The 12,679-nt window shown below is 48.2% G+C and overlaps 1 protein-coding gene across 6 annotated transcripts in view; it reads right to left on the bottom strand.

The window, feature by feature from the left end:
- The window catches only part of TSPAN2 (tetraspanin 2), a 62,433-nt gene extending 50,622 nt beyond the window's left edge, over nt 1-11,811 (bottom strand). For 4 of the 6 annotated variants that reach the window (XM_028102163.2, XM_028102167.2, XM_088022323.1 and 1 more), the window contains exon 1: nt 11,686-11,811. In XM_028102163.2, coding sequence (XP_027957964.1) covers nt 11,686-11,754 — 69 coding nt within the window. In that variant the 5' untranslated portion in view covers nt 11,755-11,811. Of the gene's footprint in view, nt 1-2,949; nt 3,064-11,685 lie in introns of all 6 variants that reach the window. The other 2 variants (XM_028102164.2, XM_028102165.2) reach the window with 2 other exon arrangements.
- Nucleotides 11,812-12,679: the final 868 nt, after the last annotated feature.

The raw sequence follows: 12,679 nt of genomic DNA, 5'->3' as shown, positions 1-12,679 counted from the left end.
AAATTGCAAATTGTAAGCATATGTTTTTAGAGAAGACAGTTTGTCTTCTAAAACAGAAGTAGCAGAAGAGAGGACTACCGACCTGCTCAGAAAGCATTTAAAGCAAAGTGGATGGGCCAGAAGTTTCCTTTAAGTAATGGCTATCTGTCAGAAACAGGTCATTTAACACGAAGCAGAACTTGTTAAAGGATTTCGGTTTTACTTTACTGTATTTACTTCTACTTTCCTGGGATTGCTGATGAAATGTTCTATCTTGAGGACACATTTTTTTTTCACTTAAAAAAAAAGATTTCATGAATCACAAACTTGGTTCTTGGCACTAAGTTGGAAATCAGGCAGTGCTGAGATGCAAAAAGGCTAAGATTGCTGTCAGAACTGGGTCCCCCCGGCTTCCTAGCTTACCCCCACCCCCACCGCACCCAGAGGAGGCCAGCCAACCCTGATGACAACCCTGAGACACACCACTCTGCTATCTGGTTACTAACCCCAGCAGAAAGCCCCCTTTCTGGGTAAAAAGCTTCCTTGGGGAAGTTCTCACACAGCATATGTTTTTTCACCTAGATGGGGGACAACTGTCCTCAGATCCTCTAGCCACAAGGTTTCAGTTGCCTCTTCCACTTGGGGGTCTCTGCTCCTGCTATTTCTTTAGCTTAGAAAGCTCTTTTCCCCTACCTGTCCACCTAGCTAAACCCTCTCCCCACCCCTGCCCCAGCTGTCAGCTCTGAAGTCACTTTCTCTGGGGAGCCTACCCTGGCCTGGGTATGTACCTGCCTTCATGTCTCATATAACTATTTCTATTTAAATATTTCTGGAATTAAAAAAAAATGAAGGCCTGAGCTGCATGGGCATAGGGACAGTGTGTATACTGCACTTAACCTCTGTGTGCAGAGCAGGCTCCCAACAGACATCTGTTCCAGGAAAGAGTGGAGGGCCTTCACAAAGGTACCGATTAGGCTGTGCTACGGACTGAATTTTGTCTCCCGCCCAGATTCATCTGTTGAAGCCTGGCCTCCAGTGTGATGATATTTGGAGGTGGGGCCTTTAAGAGGTGATTAGGTCTAGATGAGGTCATGAGGCTGAGACCCCATGATGGGATTCTCTTGTAAGAGAGCCCAGAATACTCCCTCTTTCTCTCCGTTTCTGTCATGTGAAGACACAGTGAGAAGGCAGCCATCTGGAAGCAGGAAGAAAGCTTTCACCAATACCTTGATCGGCCGATACCTTGATCTTGACCTTCCAGCCTCCAGGATTGTGAGAAATCCATTCCTGTTGTGTAAGGCACTCTGTGGGGTGTGTGTGTGCGTGTGTGTGCGTGTGTGTGCGTGTGTGTGTATTTTTTTTAATGGCAACCTGACTTGATTAAGACAGGCTGTCAGGAGTGATTGCCCCCATGGGAATCCTTTGCAAAGTACTATTTTCAAAAATATCTGCACCTGGGAAACACTGTACAGACACCTCGGAAGGCACAGTGTGAACATACTGTTGAATAGACTCAGCAAAGTACTTTCCCACAGAAAAACAGAACAAAACTAGGGCATGTAGTATCAGTTCTGTGTTTTCTTAAGCCTGTGGGGATGTGTGCCGTGCCTCATGCACGGACACCAAGGGTACAGCCACACCTGCCCTTTAGAGGCAGAGGCTTATGAATGCCTAATGCAATTAGAGCAGCATGCACACAAAGCACTTGAATGCAAGAATGAACAAGGTCAATTTTCTGTTCTTGCTTCCCCAGGGTGAACACCGGATGTCTACATAACCCACCACATCTGCAATTCTCTTCTTTGCAATGAAGTCACAGAAAGCTGGAAATGACACTATAACCTAGAGTTTTCATTAAAAGCTTTTAAGCCAATACTTGCTCTTGGTGGCAATTCCCATCCCAGACGCAATCAGGTAATGAGCACGCACAGTCTTGGTCTGATTTCAAACCACATTATGATACCATAAGGTGAATGGAGTTCCATCCTTTTAGCAGGCAAAAGTCAGAAGCACATTTGCTCTGGAAGATGACACTAATTTTCTGCAAGAGGAAAGCCAGCTCCCAAGATTTTCATCCTCTTATTCAAGAGCAAGGCAAGGAGTCAGACGGCACTTTCTCGAAATCAAGGATTCTGTCAGAAGACATACAAGAGCCCAATGCCATAGGACATCCATGCAAAACCACCTCCAGGGAAGCTTGCTGCCTTCGCCTTGACGTCAGGAGCAGATGAGATGGGGCCGCGAGGCCGCGCTGTGGCAGCCTGTGATGAAGCGGCTGTTAGCTTGGAAATGTACCTGTTAGGGACCAGGGTTTCTGATTTTCCCTATTATTTTTCTCATAACGATTCCATGAGAACAAGCTCACGCTAAGAAATTCCCGAAAGACTTCCTTCAGGTAAGGATATATTTTAAAACCAATCAGTGTTGAATTCTCCATCCTGATGGTAGCGTTCTGCAATCACAACCATGACCGAATCAGGAGTGTGCTATTCATCTCTGGAAGGAATGAGGGGCTATGTAGTTGAGCCAAACATACCTTCTTCGGTTTGCTTAGGTTGTTAGGAAGTTGACTTGTGTGGATCGACTGGCATTGCTGTGAGGCAGTGTGGAAGGGCTGGGGGCATTCCGGGCTCAGGGGAAAGAAACTAACCTGGGGTGGGGGAAAGCTTGCTGTCATGACAAAGCAGATCCAACACAGGCGGTGGGAAATGTGTTGAGTTTATTCAGTGGTTCTACACAAGGCCTCTTCTCTAAAGAAATACAGGGCAAAGGAGGAGGGAGGAAAGACCAGCAAGAATTAGGAGAAAGAGGGTGGCGGGATAGTTGTCTTTGACAGCAACACAAATATCAGACTGCTGGCTCGTGATTCCAGGGAGCAGATGGCTTGATTAAGTGAAGATCAAATACATACAGAATTAAGATCCAATCCACCAAGTCACCAGAGTGAACGAAATCCAAGGTCTGCCTTACCTTACCTAGCGATGATTTCCAGGACAGTAATAACCTTGTGGACATTCTTTGACTTCCTCCTGGCAACATGGGCTGGCTCTTATCTCAGGCTCGCCCTCTGAGTAAACACTCACCCTGAGGGATACAATGCCGGCTGTGAGGTCTCATCTCTATTGAGCTGCCTGTGAGCAAAGACTAGGCGTTTAACGATATTTGTTTTACAGCCTAATATTGTTCAAGGTAGTTTGAGAGAACTACTCTTGAGATAAATATGATTCTTACATGTCAATCAATGAAAATGATTTACACCCAGTTTTAGTTGTTCCTGAGAGTCAATGGCAGGAAAAAAACGTTTCAGGTAGAACTCAGGTTAGCCTCTGGAACAAGCCTAAATGCTTTGGTTTATTAAAAAGTTAGCTTGGATGGAATCCCGGAGAAATCATGAAAGTCCAGCTTTTACTTCACAGCAATCTTGCCAGAAACCATTTTTGTCCTGAAGGCAGGCAGCACTGAGTCATTTGTGGGGGGATAGGACCCATTCGAGCATGTGCAGTGCGAGCAAGTGGGCTTCCTGGCTGAGTGCCAGTAGCTTGCAAGGCACCAGGCCCTGCCCCGCTGGGGATTCTGCCATCCCTGCCCAATTCCCTTGCCCCAGTTTATAAGCTGACTCTTTCCCAATCACCATTATGATGGGGAGGACGACTTGGCATGCCCTTTGGAATACTGCCAACTGCTCTTCCAGAAACTTTTACCTCTTCTGAGTATTCAGACTGCATAGTGATGCCCGGACACAGAATGATAACAAAAACATCCACCATAGAGCGCTGTGGTGTCGTGGTGTCGAGAAGTTGCAGCAGATAAAAAAGGGGGAGTTCTAGGCTTCCTAGATTTGAATTGGGTTCTGTCTGTGATCTTGGGCAAGACACTTGATTGCTTAAACCCTCAGCTTCTTCCTCTGCAAAGTGGAGGTAATAATAGTGCCTCCCTAAGAGGTTAAACGAGTTCGGGTTTCACATTTAGAACGGGGAGTGCCTGGCACTTAGTGTTACTATGGTGGTAGACTTGCTAATGTTACATTCAAACTGAAAACTGAATCTTACCCAAGGTAGGAAACACCACTCCCATAGTACCAATAACAAAGTCCTCTGCTGCCTTTCTCTACTCATTTTTATTTTAGCTCTACGCTCTTTCCAGGACAGCTAGAATCCCTTGAGTTTTCTAAATGATCTATACTCAATATGTCAGTGCCCCTTTCTAGAAGCCATGCTCCCCTCTCTCTCTTTAGTTTTAGTTTTATAAGACCCAATAAGAGATAAATAGAAAAATGGTTTAGAGAAAAAGAATAACTATATCTAGCCTAGAGCTCTCCAATAGAACTTTCTCCAGTGATGTACATGTAACGTCCTCAATCTGTGCTCTCCAGTATTGCAGCCACTCGCCACCTATGGTTATCAAGCACTTGACATGTGGCTACTGTGATGTAGGAGCTGAGTATTAAATCTCTTTTAGTATTCATGAATTTAAATTTGAATAGCCACGTGTGATTAGTAGCCTAGCCGCCATATTGGAATTCACACACTTTCTCTCCAACCTTCTTTCCTGTTCGTCTGCAGTTTGGAGTGGGGGACAGCATAGACTCTGGGGCCACACACAGAACCCAGCCCTGCTGCTGGCTGGCTCTGAGTCCCTGGCAAGTCTCTTTAAATTCTCTGGACCTCTGCTTCCTCCTGTGTGACAACAGCTGTTATTTCAGGGGGCCATTGTGAGGATTAAAGGAACCAGTGTACAAAATGTGCTCAGGAAAGCAGCAGCATACAGCTTACATTTATATCACGCTTACTCTCCTTCAAGTTTTTGCTACTGAAATTAAGTTTAAAAACGTCTCTTGATACATATCTTTTCTCAACTCCCATCTTGCTTTTCCTCTGCCTTAAACTGATCAGTAGTGGTTTCAACCTAGCTCTCCTGCTTCTCTCATATACTGGGCCTGACTTTCAGCTTCTATGTCTGTAACATGGGGATAATTACATTATTTCATGGGATTGCTGCAATTCATGATCAAATGGGATAATGCTTGTGAAAGCATTTTGTAAACTAAAAGACCAAATGAACGTTAATTAGCATTATTAGTTTTGTTCCCAATTAAATCCAAAAAGGATGAAAAGGTGGGCCAAGGTAACCCTTACTCATCTGTAAGATGTGCTCCTAGCCAATCTGATATTCTCATTTTACTTGCTTCTTCCTCTATTCTTTCTCCTGATTCCTTAGCAACCATGATATGGTCTCAGTAATCAATACAGCATCATTTACTTTAGGAGAACAGCCCTGTTGTGATATTAATTGTCAACATTAAGGTAGGGGACAGAGGTCATGTTCTCTTTTGCCACACGTAGTTTGAGACCCAAAGACACTGCATGGATGTTCTAGAATTACACAGTGAAATGCAATGGACAATGAACATGTGGCCACCTAGTAATTCTAGAAGCCATCATGTCTTAATATGAAAAAAAAAGGTCTTAAAACAATAATGGTAAAATCGTAACTGGAATTAAGAGAAGTGCCATAAGGAAGCCAAGACGAAGGGTTCTCTCTGCCCCATTCAGAAATGTGAGCCACCAGGAGGTCTTTACCAATGGTTCTCAGAGTGTATTCCCTAGGCCAGTAGCATCAGCATCACCTGGAGGCTTGTTGGAAATGCAGACTTCCTGGGGCGCCTGGGTGGCTCAGTTGGTTAAGTGTCAGGCTCTTGATTTCAGCTCAGGTCATGATCTCAGGGTCCTGGGACTGAGCTCCATGTCTGCGCTCAGCAGGGAGTCTGCTTGGATTCTCTATCTCCCTTTCCCTCTGCCCCTCCCCCTCTTGCATGCTCATGCGCATATGTCTCTCTCTCTCTCTCTCTCTCTCTGAAATAAATAAATAAATAAATAAATAAGCCTTTAAAAAAAAAAAGACCCACTGAACAGAATATGTACTTGGACAAGATCCTCAGATGATTTGCATACACACTGAAATTAGAGGGTCACCAATCACCAAGGTCTTCCTCTCAGTAGCAGAGAAGCAGGGCAGGGAATAAATAAGCAGTTCCTATGCTGGCGTTGGTGCACACAGTCCTGTGAGCTGGAGCTTTGCCAGTGACTGCTTTAACCTCTTCTAGGTGCTGAGGGATGCGAGAAGGATGATCCCAGCAAGAAACAGTCACTGCCTCAAGGAGCCAAGACACTAGAGAGGAAATAAACTAGTCAAAGGCAAAATGGAGCAGTGAATAGAGGCATGAGTGCCTCAAGGTCAAAGACTGTGTCTTCGTCATTTTTGAATGCCCAGGCACTTGCCAGGGTACAGGGCACAGAGTAGGTCGTCGGCATATGCTTCCCAAGTGCCTGCAGAGGAGGAAATCTCTCCTTTGCATTCCATGCCCTTGAGAAGCTATGCAACTCTTGTTCTTTTTCTTGGCTGGTTGGACCTAGGACACCTACTTGCCACTTCTCTTTACTTTTATGAACCTCTTGGATTCTGGTTTCTACCTGTGCTTCCAGTGCTTAAATATGACCACTACTAATATCTTACATAATTGAGTATTAATGATGTACGTGGACCATACTATTTACTACTCGACATGTATTAACTCATTTTATCTGCACAAAAATCACAGATCAATGTTGGTACTTAATTATGTCCATTTTCCAGATGAGAAAACTGAGGCTCACGTAGGCTAAACAACATGCCCGAGGTCTCCTAGGTAGTAAATAATACAGGCAAGAGTCAACCCCGGCAGTGTGATGTCAGCATCGACCTTCCTGGCTTTGAGTTTCTGGCTTTGAACGGCCATCTTGCCTGGGCCTATTCAAGGGCTGCTGGACTGCTGGCCCTCTACCTCTAGCCTTTGCACACTGGCCCCTGTCATAGGCTCCTTGCCCCTTCAGGCCACTCCAGGCCCCTCTCGTCCACATTAGGGGAGGCTGGCCTCTACTGCTGTCTTCCTGCCTTGACAGAAATCAGAAATGAAGACTATCCTACAAGAAGACCAAGGAAATTCCTATCTGCCTTCTGGGGCAGTCTAACTTTTTGGGTGGACCCCAAAGAATACTTTCTTCAGGTTTTTTTTTTTTTTTTTAAACCAGTGTTCCTGATAGGTGGTAGCTCTGAAAGTACGGTCTGAAATAAGTTTGAGAAAGAGGAGGAGGCAGCCTGGGTAAGGCGCATCAAACACCTTTCACTCCCAGGCTCACGGGACACGATCTTTCCTAACGGCACCTGTTAGGCATCACTGACTGAACCCCCAAAGCTGCACGAATGCGGGGGGGGGGCGGGGAAGGAAAGGAGAGCAAGTTCAGACAAGCCATATATGGCTTGTGACTTTCCACAATGAACAGTCCTGCTTCCTGTGGGTTGCTAACACCGACTTGCTCAGTACAGCACAATGATAGGAAAACGCTGAGCGTACAACAATAAAGCAAGGAATAAACAGCGCCCAGGTTTTTCTTTAAACCAACATATGTGGCTTGGTGGACTGTGGTGTTTTATTTATATTGCTATGCAACGGAGGAAAAAAAAAATAAAGGTGATTCCAGTGAGAAGCATGGGCATATGCTGTGCTATCTGATTATAGCGTCTGAGTTTAGACATGACAGATGTTGGGAGGGGTTCCAGGTTAGACATCAACCATGATAACAGAAATGAATTTAGTGGGGTTCATGGTCAGGCTTTACTTTTGTTTTTTAAAAATGTAGTGGTGAATACAGTCAGCGGCCCTGGGCCAGGCAGTGCTGTGCTGGCTCTGGCAGGATCTAGCTGAATGTTTATAAGATCAGGAGCACAGCCTAGGGAAACTTACTTAAACCAAGCTGCCAGAGGAGGCTGCAGATCCATTTGTCAAATTGCAGATCACAGAACACACCCGCCCCCACCTCCTTGCCTCCCTTCTGGTGAGTTCCTGATAGGAAAGAGAGTGTGGTCACCCAAGGGGACAAATTGCAGATCACAGAACACACCCGCCCCCACCTCCTTGCCTGCCTTCTGGTGAGTTCCTGATAGGAAAAAGAGTGCGGTCACTGAGGGGGACCTTATATCTCAGAAGGGCAGGCACCCGAGCATGCAAAGGGGTGAGTGAATAAGACACTTGAAGTCACAGCGAAAGCCTAGCCTTCTAGGAAAACCAGCCCCCGCCTTCTGCCCCTACCCCAAACTTCCCACAAACCCCTCCAACCAGGAAAAACAACTTCAGAAACTAGGGTGGGGCTTTTCTGGAATCGGGTTCCCTCAGTTATGGTGAAGGCAGATATCTAGATAATTTATCCCCAGTAATCACCTTCCCCTAAAGCATTATGTACTGGTTTCAGTTGGCCCTTTCCCTATGGTGGTGCAGGTCTAAGACTTGGGAAGGCCTCCTGTAATTGCTACTTTTCAGACACCCTTGGTCCCCACCCTCCCGTGGAGTTGGGAGAGAGGAAGGCCCCATACCCCCGTCCTGGGCTCAGTCTGTGCAAACAAGGAACAAATCAACAGCTAATGCACAGGAAGAGGTAGGATCAGTCCTCAGATCACTGATTATCCTCAGTGCAAATTGGGAAGGCCATTTGTACCAAGTGCTCTAACCTGCAGATTCAGTCATTCATTCTACAGATATTTACTGAATGCATCCTGCATGCCAGGCTCTGTTCTAGGCACTGGAGATATAACTGTGAACATAACGGAATAATAATAATAAAAAAAAGCCTGCTCTCAAAGTATTCCAAGTTCTAGTGGGGAAAATTCACAGGTACAAATTGAGAGGATAATGTGTAGTCATCCTAAAACAAAGACGAGCTGCAAGTCACTTCACAAACATAGATACTACTCCCCCAAATTAAGGGACTCAGGAAAGAGAGTTAACTTTTAGTGAATGCTCCTATGTGCAGGCACTAATAACAATGTTTTTTTGAGCACTTACTATGTACTAGACTCATAAGAAGATGAGGTCAGGCTCTTACATATTTCATTTTAATCTTCCTGACAACCCTGTTATCCCAATTGTATAGATGAGCAAACAGACACCGAGAAGTAAGAGTGACTTACTCAAGCACACCCTGCTTGGGATCTCTGCACTCAGGCCTGACCCCTTTGTCAGATGGTAGTCACACTCAGCCTTACGCTGTTCCTCTGCTGGTGGGTGGCCTGTCACTCCCCTTGCCTTACCCACCTTCATTCTACCAGTCCTCTGAGGTCCAGCTTAAACACCCTATTTTTCAGGACGACTGTCCTGACTCTTCGCTGTTGCTGTGATCCTTTCTCTGAACTCTTTTTTTTTTTTTTAAGATTTATTTATTCCAGAGAGAGGAAGAGAGAGAGAGAGCAAGGGGGAGGGTCAGAGAGAGAGGGAGAGAAAATCTCAAGCAGACTCCTTGCTGAGTGCTGAGCCTGATGTGGGGCTCAATCTCACCACTCTGAGATCATGACCTGAGTCCAAAATCAAGAGTCAGATGCTTAATTGACTGAGCCACACAGGTGCCCCACCTTTCTCTGAACTCCTTAATTAGATCATATATATAAAAGGTCATGTCTAACCCCCAGTGGCTAACACATGGCAGACACTCAAACATTGCTTTGTTCCTACTTCCCCTCTTTACTAGGCTTATGGCCAGAAGTGTGACATTTGTCACTTGATTATATACTTATTAACTTGTTGTTCTATATGCATTGGACTTATTTCCTTAACAACATTAGCAGCTTAGGGAACAGCATTTTATATTTACAAATTATATATACTTATTTATATTTATATATTATAAATTATCTTTATAATACTTATTTAATAATTGTTTAACAGCAGTTCTCAAACTTGAGCAAGCATCAGAATTACCTGGGGGGGCTTGCTAACGTAGATTATGGGTCCCTTCCCCAGAGTTCCTGCTTCAGCTGGCCTAGAATGGAGCTGCAAATGTGTATTTCTGACAAGTTCCCAGGAGATGCTGATACTTCTTGTCCAGGAACCGCCGCTTAGGAGTGTAATGTGCCACAGTGCTTAGGACCACAGAGGCTGAGTCTGAGTCCCACCTCTGCCACACATTAGCTATGTGACTTTGGGCAAGTCAGCCTACGTGAGCCTCTGTTTCCTCATGTGTAAAAATGGGGATGACAATATTATATGCATGAGCATTGTTGCGAGGATTAAGTGTAATAACGAATCCAGTGTGCTTAGCACTGTCCCTGACACACTGAAAACATTCAGTAAATGCTTCCCATGACCCCTGGAAAGGCTGGTACAACACCAGGCACTAAATAAGCACTGAACCCAGCCTGAGAAGTCCTTCTGGGGCTGATAGAAAACTTGTTTTGAATTTGTAAGCAGTGAGAGCGAAGGGTGTCACCGAAGCATGACATCTATAATTAACAGCTTTTAAAATTAAGCCAGACTATTAAAAAGCACAACCTAAAGGACCTTTAGAAATGTCCCTCCCTGTAGTATGCTAAGTATAAATGCCTGGTGTTAAAAAACCATGTGTGTTTTTAAAATTCAGGGGCTGTCTTTGGGGTGCCTCCTTCATACCTTCCCCTGCTGAAGGATGCTGAGCATGGCAAGTTGTCTTTTGAGAGGTTAGGGTTGCTGGAGTCACCCAGGCATCTGGACTAATGGGTTGGCAGACACAAGCAGAGCCCATCATTCAATAATTAATTAGTTGCAGTCATGGGAAGACAAACTCCCTGGAGCAGATAGGACAATCACCATCCTCCTCTCTCCTGGTTGTTTCAAAGCACCCAGGCCACTGCTGCTCCCCACTAGCCTTAGGAACCTGTTCACCCAACACAAGATTTATATTTTCCCCCAGGGCCTAACTGAGCAGTGACACTGACTGACAGTTTCTTGAGAAAGCCCAAGAGGAATGTGCAGACAAGATAATTTTTAGACTTTGTCTGACAGTCCTCCAGGACCTGAGACAGGGTATCCAGAGATCTAGGGATGGTCTGGCCCTAACCTTGTCCCAATAATATAGGAGACAAGGGGCATGGCCCCTATCTCTCTGTGAACCACTAATCCGGGGAATGTTTGTTTGATGCAAACAAATGAGATCATCTGTGGTATTTAGCGGAGGCTGTGGGCTAGGGACTGTGGGGAGATGTTGCTGCCCTTTGGAAGCCCCTCTCTGCTGTCCATCCGCTTCACGGAAGAGCACCACCACCTCCTCGCAGCCAGGTACCCTCCTCTAATACCCAGAATAAGGACGACACGTGCCCCCCCCATGCCATTTTCATTCCTACCCCCAATTTCCTTAAACAAAACCATCACCGCCAGGTGGTGTCTCCACACACAGCGTTTGGGGCACCACCCCTGGCAGCCCCCGCTCCGCTCGGGCACAGGGGTTTCTCTCCCAGTGCCCTGGCCAGGCCCCGGCTGCAGTGGAGAAGCAGAGCGACAAGGGGTGAGTGCCCCGGAGGCAAAGGGGGGGGCGACTCCTCAGGAGGTGAGGAGGGGTTGGTGTCCCCGCACCTGGAGTCACCAGCTGAGGCGGAGGTTCCTCAAAGGGAAGAGCCACAAGGTGTCCCCCCCTTCTCACCGTTTCTTGTTGCTCAATCTTTCCCTCCCTCTGCGCTCCCCCCGCTCCATCCCCCCCGCTATCTCTCCCCTCCCCCTCTTTGTCTGCCTCTTCCTCACCTCCGCCTTTTTGAACACCCAGCCTTCTGGAGCCCGGCTCGGACGCCGCAGCTGCCAGCTCTCCGGGGACCCCGGCCCCGCGCCCCCGCCCGGCCCCTCCCCTGCCCGGCCTGCCCGGCTCCGGGTCTCACCCAGAAGAGCAGGTTGAAGCCGAGCAGCAGGTACTTGATGCACCGCAGGCCCCCGCGGAAGCGCCCCATGCTGCGGCCCCGGCGGCGGGATCCCGAGTCCCCAGGCCCGCGCTCGAAGCGCCGGGAGCGGCGGGAGCCGGCGGGGAGGGGGCGGAGCGCGAGGGGCCGTGGGCGGGGCCTTCGGGGGGCGGGGCCCGGGCCGGGCGCGGGGCGGGAGCCGGCCCCGGGAGACCCCGAGAGGCTGGCGTGGGGTGGGGGCGCAGAGAGGGCGGAGATCCGGCGGCCGGAAGGACACGTCCCCCGCTCTGCCCCCGTAACGCTGGTGCGTCCACCCGCTGCAGGGCCCCGCGAGCGCAGCGCCCTCGGTGCTTCTCCGGGCATCTGCGGGGAAGGAGCGTCCGCTGGGGACCCGAGACCCATTTAATCAGCGCCCTGTGCAGAGACTCATTTGAGGCCTGCGGTGGCTGTACAGAATGAGGACGCGGCCCCGGTGGCTATGGAAACCTAGGAAGGTGGCCTCGGGTAGAAGAGCAAAGTGGGACCCCGGGTCGCCTTGAAGCTGGCAGCACCCGTCGCGGGGCACCCGGCCCGGGGCTGTGCTCCCCCGGCGCCGGACGAGCGCACAAGCCGCTGGGCCCCTTCTGGGGGACCCTCCGTCGGTCCCTCCCGCGCTCCTCCGGGAACTCTTACCTTAATAGGCTAGAAGTGGCAGAAGGCGCGGGATGCGGCTGCCCTGCGCCCTGACGGCAGCTCCCCACCCTGCTCCGCCCAGCCAGCGGAGGGGAGTCAGTCAGACCCCTCGGGTCCCGCTGGATTCGACTGATGGGAGGGCTTGGAAAGGAATTCAAATCCTCGGGGACTACTGTGATGTGGAGATGGGAGAAAAGGGGGCGGGTTTTGTTTTGCTCTGTTTTATTAAGTTAGGCTGCTGGCTGGGAAACCAGGCTCCGGCTCCCATTGACTAAGTGTCTGCAATATGTGGTGCCAGACGGCG

This window comes from Eumetopias jubatus, unplaced genomic scaffold (genome assembly GCF_037043125.1).
Source record: "Eumetopias jubatus isolate StellerSeaLion01/CBP00866 unplaced genomic scaffold, mEumJub1_p1.0 scaffold_4, whole genome shotgun sequence".
NCBI lineage: Eukaryota > Metazoa > Chordata > Mammalia > Carnivora > Otariidae > Eumetopias > Eumetopias jubatus.
The sequence above is the reverse complement of the archived record's forward strand: the minus strand, read 5'-3'. Positions and strand labels throughout refer to the sequence as shown.